Raw genomic sequence first — 22804 nt, forward strand, 5'->3', positions numbered from 1 at the left:
GCAGCTGAAGGAAAAGAAAAATAAGGCAGTAAAACCACCAGATGGGTAAAATCCCTAAATAGTGTCTGGTCCTTAAGGGGTTAAAGAGCCTCTGTGCCCATCTTTTTGCACCCCTCTAAAGGGCAGCACAAGGCAGCGCCCGTCACACTGATGTCTGCTGTACGGATCTGTGCAGGAGTTTTGCATTCATCACCCTGCAGCAGCTTCCATGGAGGGGAGGTCGGACATCGGACAGTTGTTGCAGAACTTCAGCCCCAGAATGCAGATCGGAATTCTGCGTCACAAGTACAGTAAGTGAATGGGATTTCAGGAATCCAGTGCCGGCAGTGGGAGAACGCTGCAGCAGATCCTACGCTCGCTGCCGATTATCTGATCTTCATCATGCTCAGTCATGGAAATGCTGCAGGTTTTCACTGTGGATTTCATTCATTTGAATGAAGTAATGTTGATTGCGTTGCAGATCATTCCTGTGAAGCGGGTGTGTACAGACAGCCCCCCCCCCCCCGCCCCGGGGTGAGATCGGTAATGGACAGTACAATGTGCGGAAAGAGTGTTAATAAATCCCAGAAAGAAATCCGCAATGGAAAATAGTCCGGCTCTGATCACAGGCTGCGGAGTAAATCCACACGCAGAGGGATGTGGATTCGCACAAGGCCTTGTAATGAGTGAGAGGAGGAAGAAGGGAAAGAAAAGCATGCTTTGGATTTGAAGATCCCACATCATGACCATCCTCCTTCTGCTGGAAGTGAATGCAGATGTTGAGATCCCATTATCTTCATTACTCACATCCTACAGCATCTCCGCTGTCTGTGAACTCGCACTCACGCTACGGAATATCAAATCTGCAGCATTCTCGGCCGCGTAAAAGCAACTGATGGTCGTAGCGGAGTTCATTGATTGCCACGGGCGAAATCCGCAATGAAGTCCTGGGCAGATTTCAGCATGGAAAAGTTCATCTAGGTTTTATGCTGAAATCTGCCCAGGACTTCATTGTGGCTTTCGCTCGTGGCAATGAATGAACTCCGCTACGACCATCCGCTGCTTTTTTGCGGATCAGCTATGTGCGCGAACACAGACTTAAGACAAAAAAAAAATGGCATCTGACCGCGGACAAGTGATGGTGCAAGATTGTGCAGGATTTTCCAGGAACCAAGAGCTGGAGGAGGAGGGGGAAGGACAATTACCTGGGGACACTGTTTAAGCCAGTGCTACATATCTACCTTCAGTCATGTAATATTACGATCATAACGTCATCCTGCCAAATAGCAACTAATGAAAGTACATGTTGTCATGTTAATGCCATGGATCTGGTTGTATCACATCACAGCAGCCTTATTGTAGTTCTGGATGCTGCAGCTACCTGCTAGATCAAGGCGAAGCTAGGGGTGAAACGTGCGCGTCGGGGCGCAGGGATCGCCAGATCCTCGGTTACCTGATAACACTTTACTATATACAATGACACTGACTGCGGATAGTGTAGGTTTATATAACCAGGATTTCCCTTGGGAACGTCTTATGTGTGACCTGAGCCGATGCATTTCCCTTGTATTGATGCTGCATTTCATTTAGGTTGTTTTTTAAATGCTTTATTATATTTCTCAATAAACAATTTAATGACACATTCCTGCAGTCCGGTCTTGGAAATTTATTTTTGTGTCTGCTAAATCAAAGGTAGAAAAAGCCACATTGGATTTGTTGTAACCAGATAAGCAAATACTGGAGTGTCCATGCCCGCCCACCCGCCCGCCCGATGCCAAGCTAGAAACATACATGTGGCTGCTGGATGTAGAGATCCCACAATGTAACAGATCTAAATTCAACATCGTAAGTAAGGCCGACAGTCCATGGGCGGTGCGATATACCACCGCGGGAGCATTATCTCACTGCGATTTTCCGTGATGAACCTATCAACATGATAGGTTCATCGCAGAAAATCGCGACATGCCATGATATTTATATGCCAGCGGAAAATTGCCGCGATTTTCTGTTGATGTACATCAGGCTGCTCTTTGCATAGTTATCCTATGGAAAGCATTCATTGCGTTACCTGCGTGCGGATTATCGCTGCGGGAAACGCTGTTAAATGTCACCAGTGGACAGGAGGTCTTATGCTACCAAACATCCACATAGCGCCACCTGTGGCGAAGCACCACACGCCATACATCAATAGTTTCTCACTTATTGCCGCTCCCTGCACAAAACCAGAGAGCGACCTCTTTAATTAGATTAATTTACAGGTGTACAGATTTTCTTCACTTCTTTTAAGCGTCACACATTAAGCAGCAGATGAAACGCCCTCCAATCTCCCAGCAGCGTAATAGGCGGAGCTTAGAAACAGCATGGACAACTCTTCAGGAGGAAGGGACTTCTGTGCGTGGAGTCGCATTGACAGACGGCGCTCTGATGTTACGCCACGGCCGCTTTCTCCTTGTAGGTGGCCATCATTTTCTTAATTTCAGCAATGGCTTTACCGGGATTTAAGCCCTGAAACAAGAGAGCGATACATGCAGGATGGGGTTAGATATGGAGCACAAGGGACTAATAGGGACTAATAGGGACGCACGTTATGTCCTCATACAGCTCTATCAATGGGGGGAAAAAATAAATCATCGCTCCCAGAATATAGCCCTGTAAAAGGAAATTCTTTAAAAATACTTTTCCCTACTGTGCAAAGAGATCCAGCCTTTCTTAGGCCGCCTGCAGACGGGCGGAAATTCCGCGGCTGGACGCCTGCATAGGATTGCATTACAATACACAATCCTATGCAGACGGCCACAGTTTGTCTGCGCGAAATCCCGCACAGCAAACAAACCGTGGCATGTTCTAATTCTGTGCGGGGCTCGGTAGTGGGCACATGAAAGAGACGGAGCGGGTGAGCGACACGCTGCCCTCTGCAGGCGCATGGATCGGGTACGGCTGTGAGAATTCTCGCAGCTGGATCCGACCCGGCCATCTGCAGGCGGCCTTACATAAAGATACTTTCTTTGCTCAACGGCAGCCGAAACAAAACACTAGATACATTTTGTATCGCTGTAATTATCCTGACCTACAACAGAGGTAACAAGTTCTTTATGCCATTAATAGGTGATTGCTTTTTATCCCATGCCGCCACACAGAGTTAATAAAAGCTACACAATGTGTTACATGTATCCTTTCAGCGGCACTAGTTTAGAAAACCAAATCCTCAGTTACATCACAAAAGTGACAAAAAAAAAACGTTCCAGCTTTTGGAACGAGAGAATGAAAATAAAATAAATAAGTATAGCTGATAAGAACACATTCTCATTCCTTCCTTCAGTGCAGGAATCTTTATCGGCCGGTGTGTAACGGCTTTTAATCCCCAGCTGTCAGGTTGTAGGAGCGCACATCGCCAAGCTGCCATGCGCTGGTTTACTGCTTGTACTGAGCATGCTCTGTAGGAGATGTAGCGTTAGGACTCACTCACATGGGCGTATGTTGCCCACATAATACATCCAATTCTGTGGATTTAGCACTATTAGGCCAATCACACCTACCTTTTTTGTGTTCTATTTTGGTGTGTATTGTGCGCCAATATATCCTATGGGGATTTAACATACATAGCACATGTACTTCTCACAGCAAATGCACATGGGAAACGCTTGTGTAAGCCCTCAGTGGTCAGATTTTGTCAGCACTACATGAAAATATACAATGTGAGCGATAGTGAAAAATTCCCAGCAGCAACCAAGAGAATTCGCTGTATGGCTCTGGGTGTGACGAGTACAAACCCAAGATACAAGGATCTGATTGGGAGAACCATTACTCTCATCTAAGATCCATCTTTTATCCACAAAGGCCTGGTGTAGAGTCAGCTTGTGACCACCATCCCTCCTGATTTCACTATTGGGGCTCATTCACACAGCAGTAATTTGGGGCGATGCGCTGTCCGTGGACTCCATGGTTAGCAGATCGCCCTAAAATGATTTTTCACACAGCAGTGGTCTGTGTGTAGACTGGAGTTTTTGGGCATCCTATTCGCAGCAGTTTTCATAGACGAGATTAAGACTGGCGATGTGCAGCGTCCATAGAGACCGCCCGATGCAACGCGCTAATGGCTGTATGAATCCGGCCCAAGTAGGAGCAGAAGAGAATAAGCCGCAGCAAGGCCAGTTCCCAATGTGGCGAGCTCGGGGTCTGTTACCTTGGGACACGCCCTTGTGCAGTTCATGATAGTGTGGCAGCGATAGAGGGAGAAGGGGTCCTGCAGTTTGGCTAATCGTTCCTCTGTGTATTCATCTCTGGAGTCGATCATCCAACGATAAGCCTGAAACCCAGAATACAATTAGACCGAAGCGCCATATAACCGGATAGATCCCTGCAACAACCCGCTCACTGTCTGTGTGTGACTACAGCCCAACCAAACAGCCCGAGCCTCCGCACTGGCATCTGACTAGACAGGAAGACTTCCCAAAGGAAGGAGCTACCCTGAATGTGACAGCTTACCTGCATGAGGACCGCCGGGCCCAGGTACTTGTCACCGTTCCACCAATAACTTGGACAACTGGTGCTGCAACAAGCACAGAGGATGCACTCATAGAGCCCGTCCTGTAGGGACAAGAGGAGAGAGGAACATTAGGGGTGTGTGTGTGTGTGTGTGTGGGGGGGGGGGGGGGGGTCATTCACCGCAAGATCGGTGAGTAATGGGAATAGATGCCGCATAAGGACATGATAACTAATACAATCAGCACTTTATAGAAAGCAAGAAAGAAAAAAAACGAAAAAAAAAAAAACCACACACAAAAACAGTATAAAGTGAGTAAATACAAAGAACAAGCAGAGAAAAAAAAAAAACATGACGACATGCCCGAGCAGATAAACCATCCAGACCCGCCTGTGATTAACAGTATTTTACAGATCTGCTGCTCTGGAGAGAAGATATATGAGGTGCTGAGAACTTCTTACCCCCAAATGAAGCCATCATAGTAAAACTAACTGCCCCCAGTATTACAGCAGGCAGCTAAGCTGTTGGAGGAGGGTTGTCAGTCCACAAGATTGCTGACTGTTTCCAACAACCAGCAGAATTGGCAGGTATAATACAGGATATAACTCAGGATCAGTACAGGATAAGTAATGTATGTACGCAATGACTCCACCAGCAGAATAGTGAGTGCTGCTCTGGAGTATAATACAGGATGTAACTCAGGATCAGTACAGGATAAGTAATGTATGTACACAGTGACTCCACCAGCAGACTAGTGAGTGCAGCTCTGGAGTATAATACAGGATGTAACTCAGGAGCAGTACAGGATAAGTAATGTATGTACACAGTGACTCCACCAGCAGACTAGTGAGTGCAGCTCTGGAGTATAATGCAGGATGTAACTCAGGATCAGTGCAGGATAAGTTATGTATGTACACAGTGACTCCACCAGCAGACTAGTGAGTGCAGCTCTGGAGTATAATACAGGGTGTAACTCAGGAGCAGTACAGGATAAGTAATGTATGTACACAGTGACTCCACCAGCAGAATAGTGAGTGCAGCTCTGGAGTATAATACAGGATGTAACTCAGGATCAGTACAGGATAAGTAATGTATGTACACAGTGACTCCACCAGCAGACTAGTGAGTGCAGCTCTGGAGTATAATACAGGGTGTAACTCAGGATCAGTACAGGATAAGTAATGTATGTACACAGTGACTCCACCAGCAGACTAGTGAGTGCAGCTCTGGAGTATAATACAGGATGTAACTCAGGATCAGTACAGGATAAGTAATGTATGTACACAGTGACTCCACCAGCAGAATAGTGAGTGCAGCTCTGGGGTATAATACAGAATGTAACATATGGTCAGTACAGGATAAGTAATGTATGTACACAGTGACTCCACCAGCAGAATAGTGAGTGCAGCTCTGGAGTATAATACAGGATGTAACACAGGGTCAGTACAGGATAAGTAATGTATGTACACAGTGACTCCACCAGCAGAATAGTGAGTGCAGCTCTGGGGTATAATACAGAATGTAACACAGGGTCAGTACAGGATAAGTAATGTAATGGATTTACAAAGTGATTCAACTATTTATTTACAATAACTCTAAAAGAAAATTAGAACATGAGTTTAGAGGATATTGTACAATTTAAGTATAATATGCAATGAATAATTCTAACTTTGGGCAGTTTCACATACAGTTTTTTTGGACAGTTTCTCATGTAGTTTTATTTAAGCCAGAAGTGGATTCAAAAGGAAGGCTGGATGGATGGATGGATGGATACGTCTCCTTCCTGCCGGATCCACTTCAGTCTTTGGCTACAAGACCTTGTGTGTGGAACCTCCCTTACAGTAAATCTAACCGACTCCCGTCACGACTCACCAACTTGTCTCGGTCCTCAACGGACTGATAATATTGATCCTTCCCCTGTTGGGACTCGTCCTTCTTCTTCAGATAAGGCTCTATGGATTTATACTGAGCATAGAAGTTACTCAAATCCTTGAGAAGGCAAGAAAAGAAAAATCATAAAGTCACTTGTTAGAACAATTAAGGGAAGAAAAGGTTAGCGGGGTCTTTTGTTACATCGATATACGGGGGATTTGTTCACAGGGACCAAGCCGACTCAGAACGGGCTGGTTTCAAGCCCCGCTGCCAGTTAGCGACGCATGTGCTGCCCGTGTCCATTAATACTGAGCGAAGAGCGCCCCCTCTTGGATACTGCCTGAACTAACCCAACCAGATAACCTGGTCTAACAGTTTCAGCACTTACAGGCACCAGATCCTTCACAACATACATGTGAGGAAGAGGGTAGATTTTCAAGACTTTACTTAGGTTAGTGTCAATCCTCAAGGTGCATGCCAGCGTATTGCCGCCATTAATATTCATGGCACAAGACCCACAGATACCTGGAGGAGGGAAGCAGAAAGACAAGAAGTCAGAAGAGGCACAAACACCACTCAGCGACGCCACGTGAATAGAAGCACTCACCCTCCCGGCACGATCTGCGAAAGGTCAAGGTGGCGTCCATCTCGTTCTTAATCTTAATGAGCGCATCAAGAACCATGGGGCCACAGCTGAAGAAAAGGGATATATTGGTGAGACGAATGCTGAAACGCTCTAGATTGATATTAAAGTGGGTTTTCTCATCAAGTAAAGTGACGGCCCAGCCTAACGCTATGGTGGTGGTGGGGTACAACCTCTGGGACCCCCACTGATTCTGAGAATGAAAAGGGAAAAACGCTGCAGCTGCTTTACTGTATTTCACTGCACAGCGACGCTCTCCGCTATGAAGGAAACGGCAGCGTGCGGCCATCCAAGTGAATGGAACCAGCTGTAGTACCCTTGCACAGCCAGGTGGCTGGGAGCGGCAGTGTGCAGAGAACTAGAAGGGGGCGCTACACCAGCGATGCATCCTATTGATTCTCAGGGTCGGTGGAGGTCCCAGAGGTCGGACCCCCATCGATCATAAAGTGATGATGGATGCTATATGCCTTCATTTTACAATATGAGAAGACCCCTTTAAAGCCAATGTACACCTCTAGTCGCTACGGGAATCAAAGGGCTTTAGATTTGTGAACTCACGTATTTAGGTCGATCTCATAGGTCTGCATGCGGGGTTTATCCCCGGGCTTGTCAGGGTCCCATCTGTAGATTGCAAATTTCTTTATACGGGCTACAGCTTGAGAGGCGGGCGCGGCAGCGGTCTGCGCTCCTCGGGAAAACTGCAAATATCAGGAAGAGAGAAGATCAGCAGCCATAAGCACAGAATGACCCCCGATATGTAATCAGTAACACAAGACCGCACCGTATATGTAGAATAACCGCGACAATCAGAGTTACGTAAAACTGCATTCTATACACAGGGAGACCCCCGTATGTACTCATCCATGACAGTGAAGCTTAAAGGGAGTCTTAATCATGTGAAACTGCTGACGGTACCAGGCAGGAGCCACTGAGAGGGGTTTAGTTACACCGCCAACAGTACCAGGCAGGAGCCACGGAGAGGGGTTTAGTTACACCACCAACAGTACCAGGCAGGAGCCACGGAGAGGGTCTTAGTTACACCGCTGACGGTACCAGGCAGGAGCCACGGAGAGGGGTTTAGTTACACCACCAACAGTACCAGGCAGGAGCCACGGAGAGGGTCTTAGTTACACCGCTGACGGTACCAGGCAGGAGCCACGGAGAGGGGTTTAGTTACACCGCCAACAGTACCAGGCAGGAGCCACTGAGAGAGTCTTAGTTACACCGCTGACGGTACCAGGCAGGAGCCACTGAGAGAGTCTTAGTTACACCGCCGACGGTACCAGGTAGGCCCATATATACTTTTAACCAATTTGGACCCCCGAAGCATATCATATAGCAAATAGTTTTGTTTGCACTAACACTAGTGTCCAAGCAGGAGACTGATAAAGCCAGCAATCAGAGCAGCCCAAAACGGACAAGATTCCCTTTAATGTATTTCGGATATATGATGGTTCGTATGGAGCGGCTCGGGAGCCAAGGCCACTCCATATGGTTGGTATGAGAGAACTCTGAACCTGGCTGTAAATCCTTAAGACACTGCGAACATCGCTGACTTTTAAACGGCCTGAACCCCCTTGCCATGAGGAGACTGCAAGGTGCCGTTCGGTTGCCATGGCCTTCCATAGGTTTTTCCTATTAGGTCATACTTGTGGCAGGACTAAATGGGATGCTGCAGAAGTGCATTATATTGCAGTACTGAACAGATCATATGATTGCAGGTTCAAGTCCCCCATAGGGGCCCAAGGAGAAGGAGGAGTGTAATATGTAATTATTACAAAAATATGTAAATTAGAAGTTTAAAAAGTGTCATACGTAATGTAACACAGAACCAATAGAAACTACAAGCAGTCACACAGCGCAGGGCTCCAGCGAGAGAAAAAAATAAACCCTGATGGTCAGAAGACGGCTGGCGGCAGTTATGATTTAAATTATATTTATTAGCAAAAGGGATACAAAAACCCCTATAAAAAGTTGATATCGGCATAAAAACCGTCCAATAGAAGTTAATATAATTTTTGCCGCAGTGCCCCCAAATCTGGTGCTAGTGGGGTATTTTTTTTATATTTCAAAGAACTTTTTTTTTTTTAAATTAAGCTTTTTATGACATTTTAAGGTGTTATAAAGCACAGCTCAGCCCACAGAAACCAACCTCCATATGGATAGGTTAATATGGTCGAGGGGGGGGGGGGGAGGGGGGGGGGGGGAATAGGAGGATTTTATATTTTTTTTAAAGTAGAGGAAAAAAAAACTAAAAATGAAAGAGCGCCTGCAAGGGGTTAAGGAACAGTGGAGTTCTGCTCGGTTGCTTTGGGCCTCAGCTGTTCTGTTTGACAGGAGACACTGAAGAGCTGGCAGATTCCTTGTGGCTGGAGAAGATCTGACATGAAGATGGCTCTAATTAGTCGGCTGCAGATAAGAGATGACGCCAAGAACCGTCCGTGCCGCAGCGTCTGCGCCGCCGGTGACGTCTCATCACACGACCTTTGGTCACAAGCAAAGGAAATCATTTACAGCTCCGATTTCTTCTTCTGTAGGGGACACGGCGGCAGGTTATTGGGGTCTTACAACAAGCACAGGACAGACACCCAGCGGCAGACCAGTACAACAGTGGGGGCTACGATGTGACAGGTCGGCGTGAGCGTCTGATGCTGATCTTCCTCTGTGGCGGTCAACGTAACAGGATAAAGATTAGATAAGAAAACCAGTGAGAGGGTTTCCACACAGAGGAGTGAAAGCCTCTGCACCGCCACTATTATCACCTGTACAATAGGTAAGACCCAATAAAAGGAGTTCTTCAGCCTTTAAAATGTGATCAATGTCTGATCTGTGGGCTCCGCAGCTCAGGGACAATGCAGTCACTGCTCACTATAGAAACACAGTAGGTCAGGCTGAATGAAACAATGGCCATTCAGTTAAAAAAATCCTTCCCGACTCCATAATGGTAGTCAGAATAATCCCTGGATTAACGTTTGATAGTTCCAACCTGACTAATACCCGGATCATCAATCCTACTGGTCACCTAATGTCTATATCCTGTAATATCACAGCGCTCTAGAAAGACATCTAGTCCCTCTTAAGCTCTTCTATGGATTTTGCCATCACCACGTCCTCAGGCAGAGAGTTCCACAGTCTCACTGCTCTTACTGTAAAGAACCCTCTTCTATGTTGGTGATGAAACCTTCTTTCTTCTAGATGTAGCGGATGCCCTCTTGTTACCGTCGCAGTCCTGGGTATAAACAAATCATGGCAGAGATCCTTGTATCGTCCCCTCATGTATTTATACACAGTTATTTGGTCGCCCCTTAGCCGTCTGTTTTCCAGGGTGAATAATCCCAGTTTTGGTGCCTCTCTGGGTATTCCAGTCCAGTCATTCCATGTATTAGTTTAGTTGCCCTTCTTTGAACCCTCTCCAGCGCTGTAACAACCTTCCTGAGCGCCGGTGACCAGAACTGTACGCAGTATTCCATGTGAGGCCTGACAAGTGCCTTATATAGTGGGAGGATAATGTTCTCGCCCCTCGCCCCTATACCTATTTTAATGCACCCCAAGACTTTATGTGCTTTTGCAGCAGCTGACTGGCATTGGTTACTCCAGTTCAGTCTACAGTCCACTAGTACCCCCTTTTTCCATCTCACGTTTCCCTAGCAGTACCCCATTTAGTGTATATTGGTGACATCCGTTTCTCCTGCCCATATGCATAACCTTACATTTATCAATAGGGGGCGCTCTCCGTACTGCAGTCCTATTGAGATGTGAATGATGAAAAGGCTGGTGCACTTAAATGGGCACAGTGGCCCCTTTAATCTGCTGATTGGCAGGGGTCCCAATTGGTGGACCCCACTGTTCATATATTAATGACCTATCCAGCGGTCAGCCAGCTGTTTGAAGAGCGTACCTTGTAGAGCAGCGCAGTACCAGTCACTTGCTTGGGACTGCGCTGCTCATGTGTCATGTGACTAACGAGCAGGACATCAGCAGCCTGAGAGTGACATGGCGATCACCCGGGTGCTGCCGTCTCTTCACTCAGCTGATTAGTGGGGTCCCGGGATGCAACCCCCCACGATCAGATATTGATGACCTGTACTAAGTCCGGAGAAGCTTTAATGTCGTCGCGCTGTAAAGAATTCTTCGTTATCAAGTAAAGAAACGTTCTACAACTTTCTGATGGAGTCCGAGGTGGTTTAAATCCTTAACTTTTTTAGATCTCTGCTTGCTGTCAGCGAAGAGGTACATTCCTATTTACACCTATGAGCAGGAAACCCCGCCCTGACCAAGTGCTTCTCAGTGCTGAGAGTTTGTGCCATGGTGCCAAAGTCCACTCCTGTCTTCACAGCTTGCTACAATGTATCAGTAAGGTGAGGGCTAGACGGCGACGTCGGCCACATGACCAAAGATGGCTGTGTAAGGGGCCGGCCACACTGACATCTGTGAAACCCTTTTTTTTGGTCCACCAAACGGGTGAAAACAGCATTTCATGAAGCCATGGGCAATAATGGGTTAAACAGACAAACTCCACATGGGATTTTTTTTTTGAGAGACTGAAAAAAAAACAAAACAAAAACACACTTAGAAATGTCTTTTTTCCTTTTACACATTGTAGGTAATGGAAACTGTATAGCAACGTACGCCTGTGTGCCTCCATACGCTTAACGTATATGTTTTTTGTGATTGGGGGGGGGGGGGGGGGGGTAGAACGATAAAAAAAAAAACTATTAGAAACAAAAAGTTTTTCATTATAAACTTAAGTTTTTCTTATACAAAAAAGAATAAAAGCAAATAAGATGTAAACAATCTTAGAGGCATAGATATAGATATGGGCTTAAGTCTCAGGTGTTTCTACACACTTTTTTCCATGGAAACATTCACGAAAGCGGCAGTGTGGCCGGCCTCCATCCTGCCTTCATATTGTGGTCCAAAGGGTTACGGCGGCACGAGTCGCAGGACCACGATTACCCAGTTTCGATGGAGCTCCTGCGACCGGCGCCACCTACGACTCACGTTACAGGCCATTGGCCTCAAGGCTCTCTGGACGTCACTGTGTAGCCCTCACCTTACATGCATCAGCCTGGGATCACACTGTAACAGACCCTCAGCTGTGAGAACAGCATTCATTCCGGACGCCACTCGGGTGACAACGCTGGTATTGTGGATACCTTTTCTACAGGTGAGAGAAGATGGCGGCAGGGTTGCCGCTCTGCATCCTGGCGCACTCGTTACATCTGCAGCAGCGGGCGGCGCCAGGTGCGACAATCTGCCCCCCGAGCACAGCTTTTATGTTATTTGTGCAGCCACAAGCAGAGAGCACACAGCCAGTGCCAGGGGGCAGCTGCACGTCACGAGGCCCCCGCTGTCCGGGCAGCGTGCCCATCTCCTACAGATGATCTCATGGCAGCTGGGCACTACCAGCCCCAGAGAGGGCAGCCTCAGTGATGTGTTACTACTATACTGCCCAACATCCATCACTGAGCCCCACCATCACCACAACTAGGGATGATGGGAGTCATCCAGCCATGACGACACAACAGCAGTGACCACGTATCACAGGGACATCAGTCTCCCCACACGGTGCATACACCCCCCGGCACACACTGTATACAATGCTATATACTAGAGCCACTCTGACCTGTGTCGCCCCCGCCGTCCGCAGCAGAGAGCCGCTACGTCTCAAGGATAACACGACCGCAGCCATCTTCCTTCTGAGGTTGTCAATACCTCCTAGTTCCCATCACACCCCGCGCTGCGCACACAGGAACCATAGAGATGGGAACAAACTTGTATGTGATAGACTCAGAGCGCGTATAGAGCGGCGGCTCCCTCTAGCCCTCTGTTTTCGCGCTTGTAGTCTCTATGGTGTATTGGATAACCTCTGTGGTTGCCATGGGGTTGGCGGGCTCTGTTATGTGATTCGTCAGTCACCTGTGAAGAGGCAGCGGCGGTATCCAATCAGAGGCTGTGGTGAAGTATAAATGTGACCCGCAGCAGCTGAAGAGCAGTGTGAGCGGGAGGCTGTGGTGTGTGATGGAGGGAGTGCGGAGTAAGCTGAGTTACAAACAAAACATGTTCTAATAGTAATTCCTCCCCTAGAAAAAGTATGTCTGTCTATCTATCCATCTATCCATCCTCTCACACTCTCTCTCTCCAGTCTTTGTCAGTAACCGCACTCTGGTAGAAGTTGTTGGGGTGGAAAGAAACTTCCTTTGTGATTGTAAGGTTGTTATAAGGGGTTACAATATCAGAGCGAAAGGGTAATTTATTGTGGCGCACCAACCCCTTGTAGGGAGGCTCTAGTACCCTGTTGTACCGCCTCTCTTGGCTAGAAGATATGATACGGGGAGGGTGGGGGGAGCATGGAGGCTCTAGCTTGGATACAAGATGTGATACGGGGGGGGGGGGGCATGGAGGCTCTAGTACCCTGTTGTACCGCCTCTAGCTTGGATACAAGATGTGATACAGGCGGGCATGGAGGCTCTAGTACCCTGTTGTACCGCCTCTAGCTTGGATACAAGATGTGATACAGGCAGGCATGGAGGCTCTAGTACCCTGTTGTACCGCCTCTAGCTTGGATACAAGATGTGATACGGGGGGGCATGGGGGCTCTAGTACCCGGTTGTACCGCCTCTAGCTTGGATAAAAGATGTGATATGGGCAGGCATGGAGACTCTAGTACCCTGTTGTACCGCCTCTAGCTTGAATACAAGCTGTGATACGGAGGGCATGGAGGCTCTAGTACCCTGATGTACCACCTCTACACGGGTTCTGTATGGTATTATGCGGCATATTGCTGCATATTTGCTGAAACAGACTGCAGATTGTGCACAACTACTCTTGAAAGGCCATTAAGGACACACCAGAGTAAGGACTTTAATTAGTTACACTGGCCAACAAAAGAAATATTTTGGAATGTTTCCTTAACTTCATGAGTCAAATCTTACTAATTTTAGGCCGCCTGCAGACGAGCGGGTCGGATCCGGCAGCGAGACCCCAGAGCCTGCAGGGACGAGCGCGTACTCACCCGCGCCTGGCGGCCCTGGCTCTTTGATGTGCCGGCTGCCGCGCAGCCGGCGCATGCGCAGACCGGAGCCGGCGGCCAGGTGAGTGCGTGCCCCGCAGAAAATTAGAACATGCCGCGGTTTGTTTGCCACGCGAGATTTCGCGCGGCCAAACCGCGGCCGTCTGCATAGGAGTGCGTATTGTAATGCACTCCTATGCAGACTTTCAGCGGCGGAAATCCCGCGGCGGGATTTCCGCTCGTCTGCAGGCGGCCTTAGGGAGAGAAAAACAAATATGACAAAGAAACATTTTTATTATCTCTAGTTTCTGTGATACAATAGGTGGCAGTATGTTACTTTAACGGATTAAGAGAAAATGATACATTTTAATTACATATGGTAACGACATTGAAGGTGCATTTGAATTTCTTTAATGACCGCTACATTCTCAGAGTTCTTAATTGATGGAAGCTTTCCTGGCCGGCGGTTCGGTGTGAAGAGAATCATGTGGTGACTTCATGAGATCGGTTTCTTTTGGTTTGCCTCTTGTAAGTTTGTGAGCATCCCTACACACAGACCAGCAGTAATCCGCAAGCATTGCTTCATCCAACGGCCCTGATATCTCTGTTCCATTATAGAAATATCGTGGTGGAATCTTTCTCCGTGGTCATCACTGACAGCGCCACAACTAGTAGGGGAAAAGTCTAGGTGGGAGTGGAGAAATTAATTTTAGGCCCGCATCGCTGCGATTTTCTCACAATAATACTGCGATTTTGTAGCATCACGTGTGAGTTTTTTTTGGGGGGGGGGGGGGGCTTGAAATATAAGCCCTACCCCAAAAATAAGCTGTAACTAAAGGAGGGGAGAAAAAAAAAGTATGCATCACCTCTTCTGCGCTGTCCAGGGCGCCGCCGCAGCTTCTCCCCAGGTCCCGGCCCTGATGATCTTCATCGTCTGGCCGGGGATTGAAAAGTCCCCGGCTGCTGGAAGCGCTGGTTGTGATTGGCTGACACTTAGCCAATCACAGCCAGTGCTTGACGATGAAGATCGGTGTCGGGACCTGGGGCGAAGCTGCGGCCGGGCTGACAGCTCGTCTAACGTGATGTATGTGTGGTTTTTTTCCCCAGCAGTTAGGGCTTAGATTATAGCTTTGACAGTAGCATTTGCTACTGTCAAAGTTGCATCGCATGCAAACTGCATTTTCATGCGATGCAACAGAAAGGAAGGCTCCATAGGGAAACATGGGCTACAAAACCTCACGAGTCGTGGGCATATCGCCGCACCTGCGAGGTTTGTAGCATGTCAAATTTGTGGCCCAACAAAAATACCTTCCTTAACCTTTGCATCACTCAATCTAGGAGATTTGTCTCTTAAGTACCTAAATGCCTTCCTTCCTGGGTCATACGTTTGACAAAATTTTTCATTAACCCTGCTTTATATGAAGGGATGGAAGAACAACATCTTTTGGGTCCACGAGAGGTTCGGCACTGACATTTTTCTCTCACAGGGTTCACTAGAAAGATCAAAGGAGAACTGGTGCTGGGAGACCGGAGCCAGAGGATTGGAAGGTGACTGATATAATGGGTGACAAGCTGATGGAAATATGAACCCTTGGATTTTCATACCTGAAAGCTGCTCTAATTCTGCCATGCTGGGTAAGTGCATCTGTGGATGCCTAATGGGGTCCTAAAGCATCGGCACTTAAGACTGCAGATGTCCTCGACCCTTGCGGATATTGACCTCATTTCTGGTGAGGTACTGGCCATACTACATTACCTGAACTTTTGGGTCGCTTCTGGAGTAATAGCTTTAACATCATGCCTAATAACACGTCAGCTGCTGCAGAACCTCTTTCTGAAGACAAAAGAAAGTGTTTAGCGTCAGTCACTGAATTGTAGGTCTTCCTCTTCACCGCAGTTACGGTATTGAAGAACTAGCCCCACAGTGCATTTTTCAGATGTAAGCCCCAATACAGAACGGGTGATATCAAGGATTCCGCTGGGATGTATTCCCCACGGCCGTTCCCATGCACTAGTGGAGGACAAATAGCAGTGCTACCCGTTATTGCATTGCAAATTGTGCTCTGCATTACTTATGAAATACCCCTCAAATAAGGACAGACACCGTTAGAAAATAACTCTTATTTGTATAGCGCCAACTTATTCTGCGGCGCTTTCAGGTAATTTATTACCCCCCACCAAGCAGGGTACTAATTTTACTGACCTCGGAAGGATGGAAGGCTGAGTCAACCTTGAGTCGGCTACCTGAACCAAGCGGGGATTGAACCTGCAACCTTCAGATTGTGAGCGCATTATCAAGCAATTAGCTCATGGGATTGTCGGTGTTCCAACTCATGGCCCCTGTGGTGGTGGGGACTTCTTGTCAGAACCCAGGGCCACTGGAGGAGCATCAGGAATTACCTCCACAACTGCATCAGGCGTGTAGCAGAGCCCATTAAGTAGTTACTGTTACTCTGCTCAGGACCGGTGTGATGTTCCAGGTCGGTTTTGCAGATTTCTGGACATGGTTGGGGAGTGCGACCTCCCTGGGTGATGATCCGTATGAGACAATACACTGTAGAGATACCAATGTCAGATCCGTGGGGGTCTGTCTGCTGGGACCCCCTCCCCCCTCAGAACGAAGTGACCTTTTCGAGGTCTCGCATGTAACTCCAGTGTATGAACATAAGCGTTGCTGTCTTGGTAAACCTTTAAGTGACCCCCCACTGGGCACACTTGGAGGATAGATCCTAGAGATTGGGCACCAATGTTTAGAAGTACATTATATTTTATAACCATTGGCACAGGGCATCATGTCAGGATGCTGGGGGTTGTAGTTCCATAACACTCGTCCCTCCCCATAAAATCAGACGACCACCATGTTTTATTCCACAGGTTTTATTATCGGTTAGTAATAACATTTACGGTACACAAGAGGATCATGAAATGAGCATGACGTGTCCACGTGATGGTGGAGATGTCTTATGGCTAAGGCACTGCGAGTCCAGACCAGGTCTAATAACTGGGGCCACCAATCAGACACCCATCGTGGGTTACCTGAGCTGCATCCATGCTTCGCTTTTTGGATTTTTAATTTACAATTCTCGTCCACTTTGTAATTCGTTTGCATTGGTTTACATTTTTGAGAAACCTGTCTGATCCATTTATTCTATATGGGATTCTAACCCACAGAGGGCCTACAATTGCAGCTGTGCACAGCCTTCCGTAGGAGCCATTGTGATAACCCTGGATTAGTCAGCTATTACACAAGTAAGCAAAATAAGAATCAAATTGTTAAAGGGGTTGTTGCACTTCTAGCCGTTTTGCTGCATGAAGCAGACAGCTCTGTACATAGTGTAGTGGCCTAGGGTGGTACTGCAGGCTGAGTCCTATTGAACTGACAAACGAGACTGAATATTCCGCAACAGTGTTGCAGACTATGTCGTCCTGGAATGCTACACCAAGATCTGCATTTTAATGTAGAAACGCCTGCAGAATTCTGCCATTTTCAATGCCGCATCAAAATCTGCACGTTAGTGTGGATTTTGACGCAGAATATATCGCAAAACTGTTGCAGAATATTCCATCATATATCTCTCAAAGGAAAACAAATGCACTTCTGTCATGGCTCTCCTAGGTCTCATCTGCTTGCTATACTCTGCCAGCAGTCATTGTTACAATACTGCCCCCTATAGACAAAAATATGGACCTGAACAGTGGTTCAACTCTTACATCGGATTGCAGCTCCCTCCTAATTCAGATCAGTACTTTTACTCATTCCAGTAAGGGTGCATTAACACGGGCAACACCGGGCCGCATCACACACGGGCACCCCATCCCTGCAGATACGCGATCTCCCGTACAGCGCATGTTCTATTCTCGTGTGGGACTTGCAAGGAAATAGAACAAGCTACGATTTTTTCCCCTCTTGCATCACAAGGAAAAAACAAAAACATGCAAGTACACCCAATGGAAATAATGGGTTGCATTTTTGCGCGTCTCGCAACACACAAAACTTGCACGATTTTCTCACCCGTGTGAATGCACCCTTAACAAGAATACAAGGAGAACTGACATAAAACAACAGATATTAGAGACTTTATGGAATAATAAGATATTAGTTAAAAAAAAATCATAATGCCATCCCATTCCAGGCAACGCTGCGAACCCCAACACTGCAGCTAAAAGTCGCTTATATACTCCCTGGGTCTTATCTATTGAAAACCATTATCCATGATCTGTGCCCATCACTCCCATCATCCCTGGGGTGGCCGGAATATAGCAATCACCTTAGTCCTTACTCCATATATAAAGGAGCCATGCATTCTGGCAGAAAGGTCATGTGACCTGCGCAGTCAGCTGGTCTGTAATAACTTATAACAGGTAAGGTGTGAGAAGCCCGTGTGAAGGCCCTTGCCACGGACGCACTTAAATCTAATGAGCAATTGTGTAGAATATAAAGAGTTCTATTTGTTGCATTTTTCAGGTCGTTCTCCCAGGATGCTTTGCAGCACAGTCAGATTTCATGAAATGTTTTTCACACCAAGTTCCTAGAATAGGATTCGTACCCCTTCTTATACATGAAGGCGCTGGATAGATCCACCGGACCCTCAACTCCGCTTCATTACAAATTCTCGTCTTTCATCATTTCTACATGAGTCTAATCGGAGTGGGTGTGTGTATATTATATACTCATCGTCAAAACCAATCCCCCTCCCCCAGAAGTTGTCAGATGGAAACTTTCTCTGTGTGACGTCTAGTGGTCAACAAGCTCTACAAGCAGAAGAAGAGGTCACTGCACATAAGGGGCCTCCGAGAGCCTCTTATTGGCCAGAGGGTGGGGGAGGAGGGGGGGGGGCACACCACTTATAGGGGATTGTTGTTTTTTTTACATAGTGTATATAGGTTATTCACACACCGATCAGCCATAACATTAAAACCACTGATAAGGGATACGAATGTCACAGATTATCTGTTAATGGCGCCTGTTGGGTTGGATACATTAGGCAACAAGTGAACAGTCAAATCCGAAAATTGATGTGTTGAAAGCAAGGCAAATGGAGAATTGTAAGTACCTGAGCGACGATGTGTAGACGAGTGGTCAAACACCCGATCTTGTGGGGTGTTCCAGGTATGTAGTGGTTAGTATCAAATGTGCTCCAAGGAAGAACAATCAGCCTGAGTGATGGCTGCACAAGGCTCATGGATGTGCGCGGAGTGAACACAATTTACCTGGTCCGATCCCACAGGACTGCAGGACAAATTACTGATGAGGATTTTGCTGGAGATGATAGAAAGGTGTTAGACTACACAAGAGCTTGCAGTGTATGGGGGTGAAGGAGCAACAGATTGGTGAGGGTACCAATGCTGATTACTGTCGACCCCCAAAATGTGCATGTGGGCATCAGAACTAGACCATGGAGCAATGGAAGATGGCCGCCTGGTCTGATGAATTACGTTTTACATCATGTGGACAGCCAGGGGCATCACGGATCCGGGGAAGAGATGGCATCAGAATGGGCAATGTTCTGCTGGGTACTTGTCTCCTGGCATCGTGGGGGTGTGACATGTACCACTTCCCTACATTGTACAGATAAGTCCCCCTTCATGGCAGCAGGATTCCCCAATGGCAGTGACCTCGATCAGCAGTATAATAGACCCGGCTGCACTACAGGAACTGTTCAGCAATGGATAAGGTAAAGGATCAAGGTGACAGCTTGTCCTTCAAACTCCCCAGATCTCACTCTGATCGAGAGAAGCAAGTCCGATCCCCGGAGGTCGTACCCAGCAACTTACAGTACTAAAAGGACCTGAACGTCTGCCAACGTCTTGGTACAGATACCACAGGACGCGTCGGGGGGCTTTTAGAGTCCAGGCCTCACCAGGGCAGAGCTGATTTGGCAGCATAAAGACCTACAAAGTATTAGGTAGGTGGTTTTAGTGCTATGGCTGATCAGTATGTATTATTTTGCACCCAATCTTTCGTCGTATGGCTACCTGTTGATTTGCCCTACGTTAAGGTATATTGGCAAGTAACTGCCCCTGACTCAATCAAAGAAAACTACAGTAGCTAAAACCCAAGGAAACAGCCCCAATTACAAAACCCTAAGTCATCCAATTAGAGTGTTCTTAGCTTCTGCAGTCTGGAGCTCAGAAGGAGATTGCCAAGGATGAGGAAGTTCCAGGCCCCATTGGTCACTAAGGCTCTTCCATCTGCCACCACTTAAATGAGAACGGCTTCCGGCGGACATTGGTGCCGCAGTGCACCTCACCCAGTTTCTTGTGGTAGGACACAACGTCATCGATGAACGTGCACCGCAGATCTAAGGGCTTCATCTGCTCAATGACATAATCCTCCAAGCAGCAGGTCACCTTGATTACTGGCCCGTAGGGTTTGGGGATGCCAAGATCTTTCTTCAGAACGATCATATTAACCTGGAAGGAACATGGATAAAGAATAGAGAAGCTCAGAATACTCAGGAAATCTATGAGGCATCATGGATGTCCAGTCTCATTCACAATACTCACCATGTTGGGGAAGAAGGCCACAGCCTGACCATTAACCAGTCGGAATAAAGCGGGAATATCGATGATGTCCTCCTCCGTCAGGCCTAGCTCTCTCTTCAGAATATCCCTGTTCCAGTCGATGCAGTGCTGCAAGAGGAGCATCACCATCCTTTAAATGCTGACCTCACCGTATATTGGCCTACATCCAGGTGTATTTGCCCACCAATGCCTACAAGATCCGATACCGTCCTCTTTGTATATATTGTTGTGTATCAATGGTGTCATTTTTGTGTTCCGCAGCTATGTTGTGGGACAGACACCTGAACATGTGGGAATTTGGTGATCATCTACTGCAGTGCTGCCCGCTCCCACATCTGCGCCATCACTAATGTTGTATACTCATCTATCATACCCCATATGTCGTATTATGGCAAGTGGAATTGTGCTTTGGTAAATATGGCGCATGTCAGTCTCTATTGTACACAGGGATCCTGAAGTGGGATTAGAAATTATGTATTCCTAATTAACGAGTCAGATTCTTGACCATGAAGACGTTGGGTGAACACTGCAGTTCTGGGAGAAATCAGCGCCGTCCCAAGGACTCCATACATTGAGCTCCTAGCCGCTCCTTTTACCTGCACATAGCTGTTCTCCTGCACGATGACGTCCGTGGAGAGGACCTTTGTCACGGTCCACCGCTTGGTTTCTAATCCTGCAGGTAGATTGTGGGAATAAAGATGAATATTCTTATATTAAACCACAATGACAATGCTCTGCAGGACAGGAGAGCTTCCCTCACCCTGCAACATGATGACGTCTCCATGCCCTTCATGCTTCTTTTCTTGGAGGATTCTGAAGCAGGTGGCTGGACTGGCCAGGAGAAGACGGAAGCCCTAAAGATAAGACACTTGATTAGTTACGATTACTCAAACAGTGTTATATTCTGTGGCACCGTACATTGCCTCATGGTAACTGGTCATGGACGACTGTGTTCCCTACCTCCTGCCATCAGTTACACGCAGCTCTGTATCCCCTGGGTTGTGTGTGGTAGATGCTACACCAACTGTCACTTTTCCGCCTCTTGTAGGGTGCATTTGGCTGCTTCACCCCTTAAAAGGGTTGGTGTGCACATGCAACTTTTTGTTCCGACCAATCCGTAGGGGGTTCTGGTCATTTTAAGCACCCCCACCACTCCCCATCCTGGAGGGTGCCTGAGCAATTAGTTCTGTCTGGTGTACAAAAGAGTTTTCTAGCTCTGACTCCTGCTTTATCCTTTGCCTGTTCCACTCAGCTTTCCCGTCTTCTCCATTCCTGATCTCTGTTTCTGGACCACAATATATCTATCTGCTGCCTGCCCTGACCCGCAGCTAGTGTTATTGTTAGGCAAGAATTGCACCTGTCCGGACTTTTATGAGGACCACGTTCTTGCCTGCTCCTCTGGTATCACTCTATGGTTACCCTGACCAGTTTGTGGGTACTGCCAAAAAACCCCAGAAACTACGCCTGAGGATCTCTGCAGCAAAGAACAGATCCTGATAGGCAAAACCATTCTCAACAGCAAACCCTCCACCTGCCAGGCCTTGCTGCTTTTATTACACTTCACCTCTAGTTCTAGTAATTCCGAGTACTATGCTAAATAAAGCGGTCATTACTCTCTCCATCCAACAGGGGGCAGCAGAACACTAGTAAATGGCAGTCCCTGAGGTGTGTTCTGGATGATTAATGACTTGAGTTAAAAAAACCAGCACAATAAGATGAAACCATAATCTGAGATTTTTTTTCCTCTCCCCCTTCCAAGAGCAATGAGTTAGAAATTGATCTTGTTGTCACATTCTGACCTCCGTAACTTTTATTAATTTTTTTCATCAATTTCGCTGCATGACGCCTTGTTTTTTTGCAGGTGAAAGTCTGTTTTTTCTTGGCATCATTTTGGGATACATACCACTTTTTGATCATTTTTATTCAATTTTAATAGACAAGGGAACCAAAGAAATGTAATTCTGGCATTGCGCATTTGTTGGTGTTCACCATTCGGAATAATGTGATATTTTAAGATGAGCAGCCAAGCTCATCTTCCTGTCCAGCCGCTACTCGGACGCCTCTGCCCTGTGCCGGTCACTGCACTGGCTGCCCGCTAAATACAGAATTCAATTTAAATTCGCTACCTTCATCCACAAGGCCCTCCACAGTGCAGCGCCCCCCTATATCGCCTCCCTCATCTCAATCCATCAGCCAGCCCGGGCTCTCCACTCTGCTAACGAAACCAGACTGAGCGCCGCTTTAATTTGAACTTCTCATTCCCTCCAAGACTTCTCCAGAGCAGCACCGG

The 22804-nt window shown here is 47.2% G+C and overlaps 2 protein-coding genes across 2 annotated transcripts in view; both read right to left on the bottom strand.

The window, feature by feature from the left end:
* Positions 1-2167: 2167 nt before the first annotated feature.
* Positions 2168-12740, bottom strand: SDHB (succinate dehydrogenase complex iron sulfur subunit B). The gene is made up of 8 exons (XM_066606337.1): positions 12604-12740; positions 7536-7675; positions 6942-7027; positions 6723-6859; positions 6335-6451; positions 4465-4566; positions 4163-4285; positions 2168-2484 (listed from the first exon to the last, which is right to left on the bottom strand). Exons 1-8 carry the CDS (start codon positions 12667-12669, stop codon positions 2407-2409), a joined length of 849 nt encoding a protein of 282 aa, XP_066462434.1. The 5' UTR covers positions 12670-12740; the 3' UTR covers positions 2168-2406.
* A 4110-nt stretch (positions 12741-16850) lies between these two features.
* PADI2 (peptidyl arginine deiminase 2) overlaps positions 16851-22804 on the bottom strand; it is a 43963-nt gene continuing 38009 nt past the window's right edge. Inside the window, exons 13-16 of the mRNA XM_066606338.1 lie at positions 21275-21368; positions 21111-21187; positions 20497-20622; positions 16851-20403 (exon numbers count right to left, since the gene is read on the bottom strand). Coding sequence (XP_066462435.1) covers positions 20167-20403; positions 20497-20622; positions 21111-21187; positions 21275-21368 — 534 coding nt within the window. The 3' untranslated portion in view covers positions 16851-20166. The remainder of the gene's footprint in view (positions 20404-20496; positions 20623-21110; positions 21188-21274; positions 21369-22804) is intronic.

The sequence above is a fragment of the Eleutherodactylus coqui genome, chromosome 6 (genome assembly GCF_035609145.1).
Source record: "Eleutherodactylus coqui strain aEleCoq1 chromosome 6, aEleCoq1.hap1, whole genome shotgun sequence".
In the NCBI taxonomy this organism is placed as follows: domain Eukaryota; kingdom Metazoa; phylum Chordata; class Amphibia; order Anura; family Eleutherodactylidae; genus Eleutherodactylus; species Eleutherodactylus coqui.